We start from the raw sequence: 12,104 nt of genomic DNA, 5'->3' as shown, positions 1-12,104 counted from the left end.
TCCCCAAAGCTCTGGGCCTTGAGCCTTTCGAAAGCTGGGCTGCGGAAGTGGAGGGCGGTGCATGCATGCATGCATTCCCCACTTGCACAAGCAGTAGGCAAGCATGTGCACTCATGCTCCATTTGTGCAAGCGACAGTGCACATGCCTGCCACTTGTGCAAATAGGGTTGCATGTAGTATGTGCGCGCTTTCCTGCTGCTCATGTGGAAGTATCCTCCTCCTCCTCTAGTCCGCAAAGCGAAAGAAGATTGGGGGAGTCCGTTCTAATCCAACCCCCTGCTCTCCTGTCCTCTCGCTGTCGTTCTCGGTGACCTTCCTGTCTGGGTCTCCCTCACAGGTACAACCCACCATGGCCCAGTTTGAAATGGACACGTTTGCCAAGAGCCACGACCACATGTCCAACTTCTGGAACTCCTGCTATGACGCCTTGATGAGCAGCAATCAGAGGAGGGAGAAGGAGAAAGCTGAGAGCCGGAGGAAGTTCCAGGTAGGTGGACCGGCAGGTGGGAAGGTGGGTGATTAGGCACAAAGGTGCGTAGGAAGGTGGGCAGGTTAGATGGACAGGTTTTTAGGTCAATGGGAGGCAGGTGATTAGACAGGTGGAGTTGTAATAGGTATAGATGGGTTTTGAGGAGGGCAGGTGCAAAGGAAGTGAACAGTGGGTGATTGTGGCCAGATGTGTAGAGCAATGGGTGATTTGACTGGCAGAGGTGTAGTAGGGGGCAGAGGGGTTGTTAGGAGAGCTAGTGCATAGGTACCCTGTTTCCCCCAAAATAAGACCTCCCCTGATAATAAGCTCACTTGGGCTCTTGTGTGCATAGCAATAAGGCCACGCCTTATTTCAGGATTCACAAAAATATAAGACAGGATCTTATTTTCGGGGAAACAGAAGATAGATAGATAGATAGATAGACAGACAGACAGACAGACAGACAGACAGACAGACAGACAGACAGACAGACACACACACACACACACACACACACACACACATATGATAAATAGATAGATATGGATATATACATATATAACTGACAATAGAGATAGGATAGATATATATCCTCTTTCCCCCCAAAATAAGGCTAAGGGCTTATTTCAGGGTTCAAAAAATATAAGACAGGGTCTTATTTTCAGGGAAACACAGTATGTGGGTAGGGGTGGTGGTTGAGTGAAGGTGCATGGGTAAGTGGGCAGGTGGCTGGGCCTATATAGGTAGATGGATAGGTGGGTGGTTAAGCAAACAGTTGTATAAATACATGATCAGGTAAGTGTTAGGTGGTCAAGTATGTAGGTAGTAGGTGGGAAGATGGATAGGCAGGTGGGCAAGTGGATTGGTGGACAGACAGATGTGTAAACATGTGGGCAGCTGTGTAATTCAGTGAGCAGGTGTGTATAGGCACATGGTCATGCGGATGATTAAATGGGCAGATGTGTAATTAAGTAGGTGGGCGGCAGGTAGGTGATTAGGCGGACAGGTGTGCAGGTGGCAGGTAGGTAGGTAGGTGGGCAAGTGGCTGGTCAGACAGACAAATGTGAAGGTAGGTGGACAGATGGATGGTTAGGCATGCAGGTATGTAAGTAGGCAGACAGGTAGGCCCCAGTGTTAGACCAATCTGGCTTCCTCCATGGATTTTACTGGTTTGAAGTCAGATAGGAAGATCCCAAATGGTGATCACTTGATCCCAGGACATTGCAACCTTCGTAAATACACCTTGTTTACCGAGTGTTGAAATTTTGATTGTGTGAATGCTATGATGGCCATAAGTTCAAGGACTGACCACACAACCACTTTTTTCAGGGGTTTTTTAACTTCAAATGAGCTCTAGAGGATAAACCCGCCAGGAAAAGGTTGTTCCCAGTTACGACTGTTCAGTTGAGACTATAGATCAGTGATGGCAAACCTTTGGCACGGATTCCACAGGTGGCTCTTGAGCCATATCTGCTGGCACTTGAGCCATTTATTTATTTATTGATTGATTGATTGATTGATTGATTGGATTTGTATGCCGCCCCTCTCCGCAGACTCGGGGCGGCTAACAACAGCAATAAAACAGTATACAGTGAACCCTCGAGTTTCGCGTCCTCGAGCATCGCGAAAGGGCTATATCGCTAGTTTTCAACCCGGAAGTAAACTCCACCATCTGCGCATGCGTGCCCTTCCACGCATGCGTAGATGGTGGAGTTTCCCCGCCGGGCAGAGGCTTCCCTGGGTCTTCCCCCTCTTGCCCCGGTAAGACCCCAGCGGCGGCGCGCTTGGGGACACCCCAACTCTGCTTCCCAGCTGGGAAGCGGAGCCGGCAACAGCGTGGGCGGGCGGCCCGCGCGAGCTTCGGGACACCCTACCTCCGCTTCCCAGCTGGGAAGCAGAGCCGGCAACAGCGTGAGCGGGCGGGCGGCGCGCGCGAGCTTCGGGACACCCCAACTCCGCTTCCCAGCTGGGAAGCGGAGCCGGCAACAGCGTGGGCGGGCGGGCGGCGCGCGCGAGCTTCGGGACACCCCAACTCCGCTTCCCAGCTGGGAAGCGGAGCCGGCAACAGCGTGGGCGGGCGGGCGGCGCGCGCGAGCTTCGGGACACCCCAACTCCGCTTCCCAGCTGGGAAGCGGAGCCGGCAACAGCGTGGGCGGGCGGGCGGTGCGCGCGAGCTTCGGGACACCCCAACTCCGCTTCCCAGCTGGGAAGCGGAGCTAGGGTGTCCCCAAGCGCGCGCGCACCCCAGGCGCGAGCAACGGGGTGGGCGGGCGAAGGGCGGGCGGCAGTGGAAGTAAAAACACCATCTGCGCACGCGCAGATGGTGTTTTTACTTCCGCACCGCTACTTCGCGAAAAATCGATCATCGCTTGGGGTCCTGGAACGGAACCCTCGCGATGATCGAGGGTTCACTGTATAACAAAATCCAATACTAAAAATAGTTGCCCCAACTCAGCTCCAACATGCATGTGTGTGCTGGCCAGCTAATTTTTGGCTCACACAGAGGCTCTTTGCTTTCAGAGAGCCTCCGGGGGGGTTGGGGGAGGGCATTTTTATCTTCCCCTGGCTCCCGGGAAGCCTTTGGAGCCTGGGGAGGGCGAAACAGGAGCCTACTGGGGCCACCAGAAGTTAGGAAACAGGCCGTTTCTGGCCTTCAGAGGGGCAGGGAAAGCTATTTTTGTCCTCTCTAGGTATTGAACTATGAGTGTGGGCACTTGCGCATTGACAATAGCACATGCCCAGGCTCTTTTGGCACCCGAGGAAAAAAGATTCGCCATCACTGCTATAGGTAGTCCTCAACTTATGATAACTGAGCTCCACATTTCTGTTGCTAAAGGAGGCAGTAGTCAAGTTAATTTTGCCCCATTTTACAACATTTCTCACCACCGTTGTTAAGTGTCAGTTAGTCACTAAGTGGATCTTGCTCCCCCGTTGAGTTCGCTTGTCCGAAGGTCACCAAAAGGGAATCATGTGACCTGGGACACTGCGACCATCATAAATACGAATCAGTTGCCGAACATCTGAATTTTGATCACGTGTCCATGGGGGGAGGGGATGCTGCAATGGTCATCGGAGTGAAAACGGTCGTTAAATGAACCGTCGTAAGTCGAGGACTACCCGTAATCTGTCCTGTCTTACATTTTCTCAGGAGCTGATCCTGGAGCCTGTCATGAAACGAGCGAAATACGAAAACATCCGGCACACAAATATGCTGAAGCAAATCAATCACCATCACAATACAGTCTTGCAACAGTGGCAGGCTGTACAACGGCTGCTGACCTCTCCGCGCTCGGTGTGGGCTGACCAGTAAGTGTCTGTGGGGTTGGGGTCCCCCTTGCAGCCCCCTAACCAGTATGGGTTGCTACCGGTATGGTGGAGGACGACGCACTAGTATCATAGAATCACTGAGTTGGAAGGGACCTCCAGGGTCATCAGGTCCAACCCCCTGCTCAATGCAGGATTCACTAAACCATCCCAGGAAGATGACTGTCCAGTCTCTTTTTGAGGTATAAATTTTTTATTGTTTTTCACACCTTACAGAGATACCAATTTACATACCTCAAATTAAAATATAATGCAATACAATATCAAATGCAAATTTCTTAGTCAAATTAATCAATTTTTTCTACCGTATGTAATTTTTATAATAGTTAATTTTTATGTAAAATGAGTGAAATTATCTTTATAGTTCTATAATTAAAAATCTGTAAAATTAATTTTAAGGAATTAATTGATTCTATTGGTTTTATAAAATAAATTCTTAAACATTTAAAATTAATTTAAAATAATAATTTAAATCTTAAATTAAGTTTTAAATTATTATTCTTTAATTGTTTAAAATTAATTTTAATTATTTTTTTTAAAAAAATCAAATTCATTTTTTATTTTTTTAAAAACTAAATTTAAACTACTTTTAAACTCAAATTATTCTTATTTTAATATTAACTGTAGTTATATTTTAGATTTATTTAATGTATAGTGTAGACATCATCCTCGACATACAACCAGAACAGTGCTCAGCATTCCTCTCGCCAAGTGAGGCGATGTTAAAGGAATTTTGCTCCATTATACGACCTTTATTGTCAGCATTGTTAAGTGAATTGCTGTAATTCCTGAGTTAGTAATGCTGTTGTTAAGTGAATCTGACTTCCTGCTTGTCAGAAAGTCGCAAAAGGAAATCAGAGGATTTGTGACTGTCATAAATATGAGCCAGTAGCCACGTGTCTGAATTTTGACTATTTGACCATGAGGTTGGTCAAAAGGTCTTAAGTGTCAAAAGTGGTCTTTAGTCACTTTTTTCAATGCCGTTGTAACTTGGGACAATCGCTAAATGGACCGTTGTAAAATGAGGACTGCCTGTTCCAAAACAGTCATTTCTAGCTATGGAGCTTCCTGCCACAAAAGTAGACTAATAAATTTGCCTTTACATGTCTGGCTTTCCAGGCCAAAATTGCAGGGTTAGGAATTACTGTACGGTAAAACAATTCTTTAGAATGCAAAGTTACCAGCCCCCGGGCGCTGAGAGAATGTTAGTTAGATGGATAAAAAAGGTATTTTCACCACCTTAAAATGCTGAAATGCATCTATGAATGGCACTCTTTTCTTCATGCAAAATTTGTTGCATGAATCCAACACATTTTCTGCCCGAAAAAAAATGCATCCGCTTGCTTGCCTCCGTTTTAGGAATCCACCTGAGATCTACTGGAAACTATCCAACGTGGAGACCTACTCCCGAATGAGACTCAAGTTGGTTCCCAATCACCATTACGACCGCCACGCAGAAGCTAGTGCCTTGCGGGACAACCTTGGTGAGGAGGGGTTTGTGAGAATGGAAACTTGCAGGTCGAAAGCATTGGGGGGAAAAAATCTCAATTTCACCAAGAAATTGAATTCTCCATATTATCTGAACGGAGCCAGTAGTCACGTGGGTAAGCTTGCTGTTCTAGCCAATCAGGAGCGAGCCAGAAGTCTTCAAAACACAGCCGTATCCGCCCCTTTCCCAGATTTCGCTCAGTCCTCCACCAAGAAATTGAATTTCACTCAATTCTCAATTATGCTCAATCTCATTTTCATCAAGCATTGGTGAAAGAATCTCACCAGGTTGACTCATCCTTCCACATTGGGTAAAATGAGGACCCAGATTGTTGGGGGCAATAGCCTGACATTTGTAAACTGCTTAGAGAGAGCTGTAAAGCACTATGAAGCAGTATATAAGTGCTATTTGCTATTGCCTTAATTCTTTCTAGGATGGACATGGTACTGGACCAGATTGTCTCCGGGACCGCCTTCTGCTGCACGAATCCCAGCGACCAGTTAGGTCCCACAGAGTGGGTCTTCTCCAGCTCCCGTCAACTAAACAATGCTGCTTGGCGGGATCCAGGGGAAGAGCCTTCTCTGTGGCGGCCCCGGCCCTCTGGAACCAACTCCCCCTAGTGATTAGAATTGCCCCCACCCTCCTTGCCTTTTGTAATCTACTTAAAACCCACCTCTGCCGCCAGGCATGGGGGAACTGAGATACTCTTTCCCCCTAGGCCGTTACAATTTTATGCATGGTATGTCTGTATGTCTGTTTGTTTTTAGTATAATGGGTTTTTAATTGTTTTTAGTATTGGATTATTATTATATGCTGTCGTATTGCTGTTAGCCGCCCCGAGTCTTCGGAGAGGGGCGGCATACAAATCCAATAGATAGATAGATAGATAGATAGATAGATAGATAGATAGATAGATAGATAGATAGATAGATAGATAGATAGATAGATAGATAGATAGATAGATAAGATAGATAGATAGATAGATAGATAGATAGATAGATAGATAGATAGATAGATAGATAGATAGATAGATAGATAGATAGATAGATAGATAGATAGATAGATAGATAGATAAATAAATTCTCGCTAGTCACCGCACCTCAAAAAGGATAGAATGGAACTGGAAAAGGTGCAATAAAGGGCAACATGAAGGATCAAGGAAATGGAGCCCCTCCCTTATGATACCAGGTTGCATCGCCTTGGTCTCTTCAGCCTTGAAAGACGGCGTTTAAGGGGTGACTTGATCGAAGGGTATAAAATCATGCATGGGATAGAAAAGGTGGATAGGGAAAAGTTCTTTTCTCTATCACCCAATACTAGGGCGAGGGGGCCCTCTCTAAACTCATAGGTAAGAAAGTGAGGACAAATCAAGGGAAATATTTCTTTACCCAGAGGGTTGTTGGTTTATGGAATTCACTTCCAGAATAAGTTGTGACAGCTGTCAGCCTGAGGAGCTTCAAGGCAGGATTGGACAGATTCATGGATGCCAAGTGTATCATAGGTGGTTATTGCAAGGGATGTCCATGTTGGTTGAGTCAGGCAGGGTTCCCTTGAGGGAGGGTTTTGCCTTCTCTTTCTACTCAAGATCTACAATTGGTGGGCCACTGTGGGCCACAGAATGCTGGACTCGATGGGCTTTGGCCTGATTCAGCAGGGCTCTTCGTATGTTTTTAGTCGGGGATCAAAAACTTCAGAAGTCCCCAGATCATTAGGTTATCCAGCCCTGAAGTTCTCAACACAAAATTGTCTCTCTGTGTCAAAGGGTTAAAGTGAAATTTCCCCACCTTGACTTCCTGAAACTTGTTTTGGACTTCAACTCCCATAATACCTCAGCCAGTTGGGGTGTCTGGGGAATTCTGGGAGTTTAAAGTTGACACAACTTCAAGCGGTCAAAGTTAGTAATATCAAGTTAGATTTTGTAGCATTGGGAAGGAACAACAAGACCTAAGTTTGATTCATCATCAAAAACTTCAGTAGAAGTTGGTGAGGTTCGGTGAAGAAGGTGGCCATTTTCCCAACCAGATGTCCACCGGACAGCTCCCATCATCCCCATCAGATCCGTTGTTTCATGGGATCCATAAAGATGTGGCTACTGTTCCCAACTTAAGGAAGGTCCACTAGCTGTCGATGGCCAATTCCTTGCTTAAATAGGGACAATGGGCAGAAGTAGGAAGTAGGCAATTTAACCCATTCCATCCCACATCCTCACAGGTGCCGACGGCTTACACAACCCTGCGGAATCCCTACCTTTAGCGGTGGCCAAAGAAGCCAAAGTCAGTGAGATGCAGGACGATCAACTGGCGGAAGAAGACCTCTCGTTCTTGGACAATCAGTGAGTTTTGTCATGCTTCCCCTAGGAAGAGGCATTCTCAAGTACTCTGCACACCCTAATCTTAGCACTGATGACGTTCCCTAGTTGGGTCATATGATGTTCTGCAAAGAAACCACCAAGCTCCTCTTTCTCCTCTTCCTCCCCCTCCTATTTCTTCTTCTTTCTTTTCCTTCTCCTCCTCCTGCTTCCACTTCCTCCCAACACTGATGATGTTCCCTAGTTGGATCGTGAAATGATTGCAGGAAATCCACCAAGCTCAAAGAGCACCAATCCACCTCTCCTCCTCCTTCCTTCCCTCCTTCCTTCCTTCCTTCCTTCCTTCCTTTCTTTCTTCCTTTCTCTCTCTCTCTCTCTCTTTCTTTCTGTGTGTCTCTCCCTTCCTTCCTTCCTTCCTTCCTTCCTTCCTTCTCCTCCTCCTTTTCCTTCTTTCTTTTTCTTTTTTCTCTCTCTTTTTCTTTCTTTCTGTGTGTGTCTCTCTTTCTTCCTTCATTCTCCTCCTCCTTTTCTTTCTTTCTCTCTCTCTCTCTCTTTCTTTCTTTCTGTATCTCTCTCTCTCTCCCTTCCTTCCTTCTCCTTCTCCTCCTTTTCCTTCCCTTTCTTTCTTTCTTTCTCTCTCTCTTTCTTTCTCTCTCTTCCCCTTCCTTCCTTCCTTCTCCTTCTCCTTTTCCTCCTCCTTTTCCTTCCCTTTTTTTCTTTCTTTCTTTTCCTTATTGCTACCACCCTGCTGGCCTTCTGAAAGGCAGTGAAGATGTGGCTTTGCCAGCAGGTATGGCAAAGCCAGAATTTGGCCATGAATTGTATGTCTTTCATGGCCAAATTGTATTGAATGATATGTATGTTTTGATTGGATTGCTGAGTTGTAGGTTTTAAAGGGGGTTATTGTTTTAATTTGTACTTGGCTTCTTTTTATTGTTAATTGTACTTTTTCATATTATTGTAAGCTGCCCTGAGTCCTTCAGGATTGGGGGGAACAGAAATTGAATGAATGAATGAATGAATGAATGAATGAATGAATGAATGAATGAATGAATGAATGAATGAATGAATGAACGAACAAACAAACAAATAAATAAATAAATGTTTGGTTGGTTGATTGGATTGTTGTGGGTTTATAATAGGATTTTATTCTTTTTATTATTTTAATGTGTTCAGTATTAATATTGACTTCTATTATTGTATTATATTGTGTTTTCATATTGTTGTAAGCCGCTCTGAGTTGGGCGGCAATAGCAGTCAAATTAATAAGAAGCCCAATTGATAAAGCAGCTGAATTCGCCATTCTCACCCCCTGCCCCCTTTCAGGCTAGAACCCAAAGAGCAAAGCCAACGAGAGAAACTGCTCATCTCGGAGGATTGCGAACTCATCACCGTCGTGGCTGTGATCCCGGGGCGCCTGGAGATCACCACCCAACAGATCTATTTTTACGACAGCAACAGCGAGAAAGAGGAGACTGAGGACGGTAAGCGAGGGGCAACGGGATGCGAGAACAGCCAAGAGAGAGAGAGAGAAGGGAGAATAGCAATAGTCCTTGACTTATGAATACCGTTGGGCCACAGAGTCGTAAGGGTGGGAAACCTATCGTAAATCCTCTTTTCAGTGTTGTTGTAACTTCAAGAGGCCACTAAGGGAGTAATCGCATGTCGAGGACTACCTGCATTGATGCAAACAATTGAAAATTGCTTGAAATTGCTTGAAAATTAACACGGGGTTTAAGGAAGGGGGTTTCTTCCCTCCAGCATGCAGCGTATAGGCCATTCATTTAGTGACCAATGGAATTTACAACACCACGACCATTTTTCACACTTATGACCATTGAATCCTACCCATGATCACCAATTGAGACACTTGGCAACAGTTCAGACTTGTGATGGTCTCGGGTCATGTGATTCCCTCTTGGACAAGTCTCTGCCAAATAAAGTCAACAGAGAAGCCAGATTCACTGTGTGACTAACTTAACAAATGCAACAATTCGCTTTTAGCAAGAAAAGTCATAAAAATGGGACAAAACAACTGCCTTGCTTATTAACTAAAACTTGGGGTTCAATTGTGATCATAAATCGAGGACTACTTGTACATGGGATGGTAGGAGCAGCTTCTCAATTGTCCCTGGATGCAGAGTTCCTTCCGTTTGACAATAATTCAGTCATTCAATAATTCAATTTCAATAATTCAATAATTCAATTTCAATAATTCAATAATTCAATTTCAATAATTTAATCATTCAATAATTCAATTTCAATAATTTAATCATTCAATAATTCAATTTCAATAATTTAATCATTCAATAATTCAATTTCAATAATTTAATAATTAATTTAATAATTTAATAATTAATTCAATAATTAATTCAATAATTCTGATAATGATAAATTGCATTAATAAACAATAATTCCCACTTTGAGCCCCTGAGAAATGAAGAAATGGTGGTTTTTCTGCACCTGCTCCTAGGTATTGGACACGACTTCAAGCGTCCACTCGGCCAGCTCCGGGAGCTACACTTGCGACGTTATAACCTGCGCCGTTCGGCCCTGGAGTTCTTCTTCATTGACCAGGCGAATTATTTCCTCAACTTCAAGAAAATGGTAACAAGAAAGTTCCTTCCCTCATGAAAGTTCCTTCCCTCATGGGGCAGGAAAAGCAGAGAAAACCCCTTTGGTCTAAATGGTTAATGCTGGAAAGGGTAGAAAACAGGAGACAATGAATTCCAGCTCGGCCTTAGACATGAAAGCCGGCTGGGTGACTTAGGGCCAATCACCAGGCGACTGTGAATTCTAGTCCCGCCTTAGGCATGAAAGCCCACCGGGTGAATTTAGGTCAATCATCAGGCAATTGTAAGTTCTAGTTCTGCCTTAAACATGAAAGCCAGCTGGGTGACTTAGAGCCAATCACCAGGCAACTGTGAGTTCTAGTTCTTCCTTAGGTATGCAAGCCAGCTAGGTGACTTTGGGCCAATCACCAACTGACTGTGAGTTCTAATCCTGCCCTAGGCTTGAAAGCCAGCTAGGTGACTTTGGGCCAATCACCAGGAGACAGTGAGTTCTAGTCCTGCTTTAGCCAGGAAAGCCAGCTAGGTGACTTTGGGCCGGTCACCAGATGACTGTGAGTTCTAGTCCTGCCATAGGCATGAAAGTAACCTTGGTGATCCCCTCCTTCTCAGTGCTTGCCATCTCTCATTGGTTGTTTCCATGGGAAAAATAGTAGGATATGCCGTTCACCGTCTTGAGTTATTTATAAAAATAATGCAGGCAGAATAGAAATAAGCAACAAAGAAATGATGGAATTAAAATAATAAAATGAAATAAAAATTAAAGTAAATTATAAAAAGTTAAAAAAATCAAAATAATTCAATTAAATCAAATTAAAAATCAAAATTAAAATCTGTCTGAGCGCTGCCTAATACCCCACTGGCTTCTTTTCTCCCTCACAGGTGAGGAACAAGGTCTATTCCACCGTTCTCAGCTTGCAGCTCCCCAACCAGATTTATCAAGGCAGCCGTTCTCCTCAGGACTTGCTCAAGGCCTCTGGGCTGACTCAGGTACCCTGAGAACAAGAGAGAGAAAGTTGTGTGTGAGAGAGAAAGAAAGCGAGAGAGAGAGAGAGAGAGAAAACAAGAGAGAAAGAGAGAGAGAGAGAAAGAAAGAAAACAAGAGAGAGAGAGAGAGAGAAAGCAAGAGAGAGAGAAAACGAGAGAAAGAAAGAGAGAGCAATAGACAGAGCGAGATAGAAAGGAGAGAGAGAGAGAAAGTGAGAAAAAGAGAGAGCAAGAGGGGGAAGAGAGAAGGAGACAGAAAGCAAGAGAGAGAGAGAGAACAGAGGAAGGAAGAGAGAAAGAGAGCAAGAAAGAAAGACAGAGAGGAGGGAGGAAGGAAGAGAGAGAAATGATAGAAAAAAGGGGAGAAAAAAGAGAAATGAGAAAATGATTGAGGCAGAGAATGACAGGAAAGAGAGAGAAACAGAGAGAGAAGTGACTCTTGATTTAAAGCATATGGTAAAAGCACTTAAATAATAACAGAGAAAAAAAACCCCAGCCCTCACCTGTTTTTATTACTAGTTATGTTTTTGGTTTTGCTGGTTGTTTTAATAGTAATAGATTTTGGTTTTGTTTTATTATTAATTTCTTTTAATAAAAAGAAGGGATTTTTTTTCTTATTTACTTACTCACTTACTCACTTACTTACTTACTTACTTACTTACTTACTTACTTACTTACTTACTTACTTACTTACTTACTTACTTACTTATATATTTATGCCGCCCAGTCCCAAGGAGACTGTCGGTCAGACACTATACTTTTCCACCCACATCGAAAAAAAATTAGAGGGAACATTGCCTCACTTGTCAGAAGATTTAATTGAATTAATTGAATTTATATGCCGCCCACTCCCTGAGGACATTGCAACCATCATAAACCCATGCCAGTTTCCGAGCATCTGAATTTTGATCCTACCGCTGCCAATTGGTTTCCGGACACAATTCAAAGTATTGGTGA

At 44.2% G+C, this 12,104-nt stretch overlaps 1 protein-coding gene across 3 annotated transcripts in view; it reads left to right on the top strand.

Annotated features, from left to right (window-relative positions):
- The window catches only part of NBEAL2 (neurobeachin like 2), a 188,703-nt gene that overhangs the window by 154,314 nt on the left and 22,285 nt on the right, over positions 1 to 12,104 (top strand). For all 3 annotated transcript variants that reach the window (XR_011556963.1, XM_070729608.1, XM_070729606.1), the window contains 7 exons: positions 338 to 487; positions 3,618 to 3,775; positions 5,153 to 5,277; positions 7,494 to 7,614; positions 8,917 to 9,074; positions 10,064 to 10,197; positions 11,043 to 11,150. Coding sequence is in view for 2 of the 3 variants with exons in the window: in XM_070729608.1 (XP_070585709.1) it covers positions 338 to 487; positions 3,618 to 3,775; positions 5,153 to 5,277; positions 7,494 to 7,614; positions 8,917 to 9,074; positions 10,064 to 10,197; positions 11,043 to 11,150 (954 nt within the window). In the remaining variant the exon portion in view is untranslated. The remainder of the gene's footprint in view (positions 1 to 337; positions 488 to 3,617; positions 3,776 to 5,152; positions 5,278 to 7,493; positions 7,615 to 8,916; positions 9,075 to 10,063; positions 10,198 to 11,042; positions 11,151 to 12,104) is intronic.

This window comes from Erythrolamprus reginae, chromosome Z (genome assembly GCF_031021105.1).
Source record: "Erythrolamprus reginae isolate rEryReg1 chromosome Z, rEryReg1.hap1, whole genome shotgun sequence".
NCBI lineage: Eukaryota > Metazoa > Chordata > Lepidosauria > Squamata > Dipsadidae > Erythrolamprus > Erythrolamprus reginae.
The sequence above is the reverse complement of the archived record's forward strand: the minus strand, read 5'-3'. Positions and strand labels throughout refer to the sequence as shown.